This window comes from Habropoda laboriosa, unplaced genomic scaffold (assembly GCF_001263275.1).
Source record: "Habropoda laboriosa isolate 0110345459 unplaced genomic scaffold, ASM126327v1 scaffold99, whole genome shotgun sequence".
In the NCBI taxonomy this organism is placed as follows: Eukaryota; Metazoa; Arthropoda; class Insecta; order Hymenoptera; family Apidae; genus Habropoda; species Habropoda laboriosa.
Window position 1 is genome coordinate 1,561,900 of NW_017100239.1, and position 9,364 is coordinate 1,571,263.

The 9,364-nt window shown below is 46.3% G+C and overlaps 1 protein-coding gene across 4 annotated transcripts in view; it reads right to left on the minus strand.

Moving 5' to 3' along the window:
* Positions 1-2,514: 2,514 nt before the first annotated feature.
* The window catches only part of LOC108571763 (ecdysone-induced protein 74EF), a 152,641-nt gene continuing 145,791 nt past the window's right edge, over positions 2,515-9,364 (minus strand). For all 4 annotated transcript variants that reach the window (XM_017933888.1, XM_017933889.1, XM_017933887.1 and 1 more), the window contains one exon: positions 2,515-3,088. In XM_017933888.1, coding sequence (XP_017789377.1) covers positions 2,538-3,088 — 551 coding nt within the window. In that variant the 3' untranslated portion in view covers positions 2,515-2,537. The remainder of the gene's footprint in view (positions 3,089-9,364) is intronic.

Sequence of the window (9,364 nt, forward strand, 5' to 3'; positions counted from 1 at the left end):
GTTAAGGTTATTTTTTTTTTTTTCTTTCTTTAAGTACCCGGACAAAGTCGATGGTATTACAAATACAAATTGCTAGAACTTTGTTTCATTTAATATGTTTTCTTTGTTAGAAGGCAACACGTCATTTGTTAATTACGAGAAGGCAATTCGCTTTGTATCATCTGGTATGTCTGGCGTCCCAAGACATTTTCTTCTTTTCTTGAATTCTTAACAACTTCTTTTTTTTTTGCGTCTTTCTCTCTACAATATTGTGTCCTTTTTTGTTCCGTTTTCCTCTAATCTTTCGATTCTTTTAGAAAGTGGCAAAAAAATGCAAGGGACCGTTTACAGGCATTATTGGCAGCACTTGATCGTTTTCTTCCTTTTCTATCTCTCGCTCTCTCTCTCTCTCTCTCTCTCTCTCTCGCTCTCTCGCTCGCTCGCTTTCTCTCTATCTCTTTCTCTATTATTTTACTGTATTCGTTTAATCAGTTTTCCTCTTTCGAAATTTTCTTGGAGTGTGTGTGATCGTGAAGAAGAACTCGCGTGGAGAGCCTCGGTGTCACAAGCATAATACACACCTCAGTGATATATATTCTCGAACACTTATCTCTCTGTCACTCCTGTTTCTCTTTGTTTTTTATCTTCCTTTATCATTTGTCCACGATTACGAAGATAACCAGCGTTAATGTTCTTCCTAAGTATGCTCTCAACGAATCATTTTATGTACAAAACTTATTACTATAGGATACGCTTGCACTCGCACGTCACGTCCGTTCGGGTGGGGGGCGGACTGCTGTTCAATAAATTAAATTTCACTCTAACTTATCGTGTTCGAACGCCCCGGTGTGCCAAGAAAGGCTATATATATGTATATATATACTCTAAACGTTTAGAAAAGTACGATGTCTCTGATTCTGGCTGAGCACGAGAGAAACACGCGGATGTGCGTTTTCTTTTTTTTTTATTTTTCTTCACCGAAAGACATAGAATCGAATCGCAACGAATCGATTCTTTTTATCGTTCGATCCCCCCCGGTACGCTGGTTAATATTAAAAATATAACGGAAAAATTGAGAAGCGACGATAACTTCCACGGTGTTTGCTTCTTTATATATTTTATTTTATATAAAAAAAAGACGCGAATAGAGACATCGTACGGACGACAGACGGTTGCGTGAACTTCCTTTCTACGCAGACGTGACAGAAAAATCTCATAGAGACACATTAACTCGCTCCATTTACTACATAACATACAATATATATTCATATAATATATATATAATATTCAATAATATATACTAAAGGTGTATTTTTATATATACAGAAGATATATAATGTCTGTTTCAATAATTTTTTTTTTATGAATTAGTAACACTAGCTTGCTAAATAACATTCTTGGACCTCGTGTGTATAGCCAGCACCTTACGTTGTTGAACCCTCAGCTCAAATAGAAGAGTCGCCCTTTTTTTCGCTTACATTTAAAAAAATATAGTGTGTAAATCGTGTGTCTGTGTGGACGTGCACGCGTACGCGCGCGCACACGCGCACGCGCTGTGTGTATCAAATGTGTGTCTGCATATACGTGTAACCTCTCCCTGAGCTCGCTCCATAAAACGTTTGCTTTATTTTTTAAACATCTTTATCATTTCCGCTCTATCATATTTCCTCCTTTCTGAATCTTTTCACAGCCCTCATTTCGTTTCGTTTTTTTTTTCTTCTTTAAACTTTCCACGCTCGCACATGTGTAAGTTCTACTTCCCCCTTTTCACTTTTTTTTCAGCAGTTCCCTTCGTCGACACGTTTATATAACAATTTCTTCGTTCTTTTTTTTTTTCTTCCTTTTCGTTCTAGGTAACATATATAACCGTCTAATATACAATAAATAATTTATCGCGCTCTTGAATGTACAATTGTTCCGCGTATATCCCGACTATACGCGTTAAGTAATTTGTCCATACTAGATTCATCTTGTTTCATCTTTTCTTTTTCCTTCCTCGTTTACTTTTCGATTTAAAATACATTTAATAACACTTGTGCCTTAATAGCATCTTTATCTTTAAGAACTAAAATTTTGTACAAATTTGAACGAGCTCAACGTAGTGTATATATAGGTATATATATATATACTACTTCATACGATATAAAAAAAAAAAAAAAAAATTTGAAAGAAAGACCAAAAGAGGACGAAATTACGATATACGGTAAAATTGCATATACCGTGTTGCAGCTATCGCGTCGACAACGAAAACGTTCAACCTCTCCGTACGCATGCGCGCTGGCGCGCTCTCGCTCTTCGCGTTTAATATACATATCTCTATAAGGTATTAATATATATAATACAAGGAACAAACGAAGTCAGAGAGAGGACATACTTTAAATCGTCTGAGGGGTGTGCCAAGTTGGCACGTAGTGGCAGGAAGAGCTGCTACTCGACGACGATGACGACAACGACGACGATGCGTTCACAGGACTAATCGCGACGCGAGCATGACGCGAATCACTCTTATCCCGTATAACTTGCCTCTCGTGCTGCTCCCTCGAGGCTCGAGCCCTATCTCACGCGCCGGTACAGTCGATCTCTATGATATCTTTCGGCACGTCCACGAACTGGTAAACCAGTCTCTGTCCATCGACTTTCGCCAGGATACCACGCTGGTAATAATAACGCAGTGCTCGGCCCATCGTCTCGTAGTTCATGTCTGGCTTGTTCTTGTGCAAACCCCACAGACGGGACACCGCCTTGCTGTCCACCAGCTTGAACACGCCTCGTTCGCGATTTGTCCATTTAATGTAACGGGGGCAGTATTCTCGATCCTGCAGCAGCTTCAACAGAAACTCCCAGAGATAGGTAGTCGAGCCTTCGCGCGATTTCCTCTTCACCGCGGCACCGTCTCCTTGACGTGGCTTCTTCAGCTTATTCTTTTTCGATCGTGGAGGGAAACCTAGCTCCAGAAGGTACAGATCGTCGGAAACCGAGCTAGTGGCTGCTTGAATCACGCTCGTCGGTACTCCACCTGGTCCTCGTGGTGGGCTAGGAGTGCACGGAGTAGCAAATTGGCTTCCACTGGCATACATTGAATTTACGTAACTGCTATAGCTCTCGGACACTAGAAACAGAAAAAGAGAATGGACCGTTAAAAGGTGATAGTGTATTTCAAAGCAGTTAAACGACGGTGACAGAAATGGCGTAGGTTAAGTTAAACTACAGTAACTACGAAGTATTTGAAACTTATGCTCTTCTTACGATTTCCGTCAGATGGCATCTGAGTAGTGCTTGTTACCATAGTAAGGTAACGTAGGTACAGAATTAATTACAGAGTAAATCCGGTTATTATACGTTCTTTTCTTTGCTACGAAAAAGAGCGAATAGTTGGCTATGGAAAAATGAAATTTAATGGAACACGTATCGCTTTTTTTTAACGTAGTCATGAATATTCCCTAGTAATTGTATTCGAATCACGCTTAATTCATCTTTCCAACGTCCACTATTCGATTAACTGCTCATTTCGCGAATACAGAGAGGCGTGTGCATTTTGACGAGCGGTGTTCCACTTTTTACATCGTTCCTGCATGTCGGTCTATTTGCACTTCAGAATCGAAATGGCGCACGTATTTACCGGAAGTTCGAAATTTTCCAAATCGTCCGAACATTAACATTAACAAGAAATTATAAAGTTGCACGTGAATCGCAATACACGAATTCTATCATGCGTATATAACATTGTTCTATTTGACCGTCTGACCAAACACGGTCCTATTCTACTGATCGAGCACAGACGATTCGTTCAGCGCCGTCTATCTGCTCCTCGCCAAATCTACAAGGATGCAACACGAAGCAAGCCGCGTTCGAAATCTCCTCGACCAAAATAAACTTTCGATTCGACATCGATTACTGGTTGATCCGTTGCGTGGCAAAGATTTTCGTCTCGCGCCTCTCAAAGTATACATCGTACTTAACCGTGCAATGAACTATTAATAGCCTGTCTACGAAGCATCGTTGTTGGTGTGCTTTGCCGTTTCTGTCACCGAATGATTGATGTCTCGGGACAAGCCTCGTCCCGATAACTTTTTCTCTCGGGCGGTAGCGATCGATCTCGATTCTCCGTGGCTCTACAGCACGGGAAACGACGTGTATCGAGTATACACGCATCCCGTCGAATCGGATACGCGATCTACGGACGATGGAAACATCGTTTACGCGGCGCGCGCGTTCCCGGTGGGGAGGTTAGTCGCATCGTTACACAGAAACGTCTCTTGTGCCAGTGCGAGCGCGCCCATACGGATGCGAATATACACGATTCGAGTTTATGCCGGCAGCGCTCGGTTGTACATAGTCATGGGCGTAACAGAAAACTTTTCAAAACTAATTTCTAAGAAAACGTGCGATTTGGTTGCCAATACATACATTTCTTCTCTATCGTTACGTATGCGTACCACTGTGATCACGAAAGTGTGGCTTAATTCTCGCAGCGTTAAAAGCTACCGAACCAAGTGGGTTAGATTACTTTGTCTAAATTTTTTCTAACCTCTACAACGTGGTCGTTTTCTTTTATGAAAACAGATCGACAGCATAGCCACGATCTCCCTGAAAATTTCGTCGCGGAATCGTTCTACAGCTTCTGCGAACAGGAGGAACTCCCTGGATGCCTCGAAATAGAAAGTATTCTTACGCCACTGGTCGTGTGGCCAGTGCCGTGTGTGCGCGAAGAGGAGAAGAGGTGGTCGGGTAAAGAGAGGGTTAAGCGGAGCCAAATGAAGAGAGGAGGAGGAGGGTGAGGGTGAGAGAGGGAGAGCGAGACGGTAGACGGAGAGAGAGAGAAGAAACGACTAGGGGTAGGGGAACTCTGGCTGCAGTATGATAGAGGACTGACCCGAGCCAAGGTTGCACGGGTGACGCCATCAAGCTACTAGTGCATAATAGCGCCGCTCGTTCTGAGGCCGCCGCGACTGCGCTAAAATCGGAACTCGTTCTCTGGCTTTCCCTCCTCCGCCCCTTCAAGCCTCTTTCGCACCTACGTCGTTCCCCGTAGTTCCGTGGAGGCGCGCCGCTCCGCGCGGTTGAACGATTCTCCTCTCCTCTCTCTGCTCTTCTATTCGAGGGAAGCTTTTCTGCTTCCTAACCAGTGCCAAAGAGGGAAGGTTAAAAAAAGAAAGAGACGGAGAACGAGGCGGACACAAAAAGATGGGGAGGCAGGGAACCGAATTCTCGAGGTGCCTCTAAAAATAAAGAGAACCGTCCCGTTGTTCTCAGGATCCTATGTACATAGGTTACAAATGAACAGAACGGAGAGGGAACTCTGTATGGTAGAGAGAGAAAGAGCGATACGATGGAAAAAGAAAGAGGACCGAGGAGTAAAAGAGCACGGAGAACAGCTGGAGCGGATCGTGTTTACGCGCCGTATGACTGGCTAGATGAGTCAATCGTAGACCCGTTGTCTAGGAGGCCGCGTGGTGGGGGAGCTACTACTTCACTGACCTATACCACGGACGTCGTATAGCGAAGGGAGAGACCCGCTAGAGAGACGCGATGCATCGCGTATACACATGACTGTTTCGTGACGCATAGAACACGCCGCCGTCGCCGTTCTCCTGCATAGAGACACAGAGAGACAGAGAGAGAGAGAGAGAGAGAGAGAGAGAGAGAGAGAGAGAGAGAGAGAGAGAGACCAGTACCGCGTGCGCCGCTATGACGATTTTCTATTGACGCTCCTGTAACGTTTGCGCAATAGGAAACCTATGTACCTCTCTGGAGGAGGAAACTGTTACGAGATCGGCGTGCTATCGCGTCTTTTATATCGCGACGACTACTCTAATTTTACGCTCTTACAACGAGCTTTCAAATACGCATACTTTCGTATCGAACACAACTTCTTACCAACTCACTGTTTAAGCTCTCTATTCTCGTTGGAATACAGAAAGAAAGGATATGGGGGGGGAATTGGCAGTAAAGGAAAGGAACGGCAGTGTGACGAACAAGTGGCGATGTTTTCATCGGTCGACCGTTTCTTCCTGAACACGGTGGCAGGAAGTTTAGGCGAAGCAGCCGGTAACGAGTCGATAGTTAAAAATACGAACAAGAGACAGGAAAGGGGGAGGGGGAAGGTTAGACAGAGATCGAAGTTATCCACGGAGCAGTGGCTCCCGTTTATTTTGCGAGAATTTCGCGCTAGCCTCGCGGCCGGAAGTACAAGTATAGCGAGAACGGTGGGATAGGGGGAGCGCGCGAGAGAAAAAGCGGGGAAGCGGGAGGAGAGATGATCTTGCGCGCCACCCGTGGTGGGGATATCCAGGAACGTACGAATCGTGGCGGCGCGCGAGCGCGGGGAGGGGAGGGGGCGAACGAGGCGAGTAGACTGAAAGTGAAGACGACGGAAGAGGAATCTCGCGTCTCTGTATCGGGGGGGAACGGATTCTCCCGTACACTCTCTCTCTCGTAACGCGAATAATCCTTTGAAAAATAAATTCCGCAGGATTACCTAGAGATACACAGTGGCGGTATCTTGAGACTAATTTCTAGCTAGTCTCGGTTCGTTCCTTCGTTTATCGATAGAAAGAACTCGGAGAGAGAGAGAGAGAGAGAGAGAGAGAGAGAGAGAGACAGCGAGATTGCGTCAATTTTATTTTTTCCGCGGCAACGAAAATACCCAAGGCGACTTATAAGAATGTAGTCGATGATATACATATACAGGGTGATACATCTAACTTGACACCACTTGGAATTACTCGCGAACACTATTGGTTGTACGAAAAAAGTACAAGATTTCAAAGGAGATCTACGTTACGAAGGTTGTTTTTATCCCTTTTCTGTTTAACGGGAACACTCTGTATTTCTTCGTGGAAATTAAAGGGGGGCGTTGAAAACCGAGTAAATAATTAGGCACGATAAAATGAATCAGGCTGTATAAGCAGAAGCGAGAACGAAGAAAAAAAAAGGAGACCGGAGGCAGGAGATGACGTTAACGCAGCCGTGAACCCGTCATTTAGCGAGACGCCTCTTCTGCACATCGCGACGCGGCCATTATCATGCCGACTCATATGGCTAACCAATTGAAGGCTGAGATACGCGCGCCAGAGTTATCGCACGATTTCCTTGGGACGAGTTACTGTACCAATAAACGCACCGTTATTTCTTCTCCAGATACCGACTATCACTCTGTGGTGATATTGTTCGCAACCATGATCGAAGGATGAGGAAAAAGAGAAAAAGAGAAAAAGAGAAAAAGAGAGAAAGACAATCAAAGACGCGTAGATAAACGTGTCAATTTACGCGAATGATATTAATCAACGTTAAACAACCAACTGTAAACATATTTCGTCTGATCTGTCCTTACTCGTTCTACTTGTATATCGGCGTTACACGCTATATCCCTGCTTTAACATGTTAATTGAAAAACGAATTTTCCAATTGATTTACTCTAAGATTTCCCAGAGAAGAACAGTCTATCGTTAATGGCACCGATACGAAAAAGCGAATTTCGACGGTGTTACGTGTGTAAGTACACGTAGAGTAGAGGAGCAGAGCCTAACAGGCTGAAAGAAACACGTCGCGGAGGATGTGGCTGTGTAAGGCGAGTTCTCACGTACCAGGACTTCGAGGCGGAATTCCGCGTGCACCTAAGTGCACGAATGACCCTCAACCCGTCGAGGAGGGCACCGTCGGCGGCGGTGGCGGTGGCGGTGGCGGCGGAAGAAGGATGGAGTGACACGGTGTGAAGAGAAAAGGCACCGAAAGTGTTCGTACGGCATAAACAAAGCAGTCGTGGATACGATTCGGTTTTCTGGTATGCGTATGTATGCATACACGTGTATATACATAGATTGAACCAGGGGCACACGTATATATATATCTGTGTACTACCCAGAAGATATAGGTTTAGCAGAGAGGAGTGGGTGTGTGTGCGCGCCACCGTATATGTGTATATAGCGGTATACGAAAGACCCGGCATACGTATCGAAGAATACTTGAAGCGAGAAAAAGAGAGGAAAGAAGAAGAAGAGGAGGAGGAGGAGGAGGAGGAAAGAGGATAGGATAAAGATGGGGCTGGACACACGAAGTGAGTGTTGGTGAGAAGCGTGTGGTAGCCGGAGAAAGAGAGAGAAGGAAGGACAGTGGTTGAGAGCGGGTGGCGGAGCGGAGAGTGGGTAGGAGGAGGTGGAGGAGGAGGAAGAAGACGAAGAGGAGGCGGAGGAGCGGGAGGATCAGGAGGATGAGGTCGAGAGAAGGGGAGAGTTGACCTTCAGCTGCGCCGGGAAAGTCAGGCAGTCACTGACCGACAGACTAACTTAACTACTCTATCCTTCTCCTCCTTCTCTCTTCTCCACCTCCATTCGCGACTGGCTAGTCCGATGCACCGTGCTGGCTGCACACACATATCTCCACATCGAGCCCACACTCCTTCTCTCTCTCTCTTTCTCACGTTCCTTCTGCATCCTCCCTACTACCCGCGTGTCTCGACGTCGAGTCGTTCTCTCCTCTCCTCCACCACTGCTCCCATTCCCTTTTTCTCTTTCTCTCGTTTAGACCCAGACCCCCATCCCGGCCTATTATGTTACCCTACTGCCTCGGGATACTATCTTTAACCCCGAAACCCGTTCAAATTGCGAGCCGCTTTGCGCGCACGTGTATGAGCCTGCCGTCTATCTCGCTCTTTCGCCTTCTGCACGGCCACAGTCTGTCTCGCTCCCCTGGCACCCGGAAAGGGAGAAAGGATGCATGGACTCGATGGGGAGGAATAGAGGAACGATCGTACGATGCCAATTGGAATTCGGTTTGCGCACACTGCTCGCGGAAAGAAACAGCCTTTCTCGAACAAATTCGATTATTTAAACAGACCAGAGAGAGAAAAAGTAGACCGCGTTAATTTGCAAAAAAATTACAAGATTCGAAACTATCGAGCAACGGTGTATATGCAAAGGAGACGAAGCAGTGGCAGCGACTCCGAAAAGCTTGACTTTCGTCGGGATCCGCGTCGAAGGACGCCGAGGTAAAAGTCTGCTCTTTGATCTTTCCACGCGGAGAGGCGAACGACGGCGGCGGCGGCGGCGGCGGCGACGACGACGACGACGACGACGACGACGCGCGCGTCGAAAAATGCTCGTTCTCGCGGAGCGATTGCAATAGACACCGTGGGCGGAACGCATTATTTCTCCGCCGTTTCTGTATTCCTCGAAGCGGCGACCGCCGCCGCGCCGCGCCGCGCCGGGCCGCCCCAACAGTGGGGGAATACCACACGCTTCTGGCCTGTCCGAGAACCTAACGAAAAGAACGAGATTTACGTCCGCGGAGCTCTCTCTCTCCGCTGCTTTTTCTACGCGTCCACCTTGGCTGCCTATAAAACGTACGTCAAACGTGTGGGCTTCGCGATTCTCCCGCTGATCCTTCC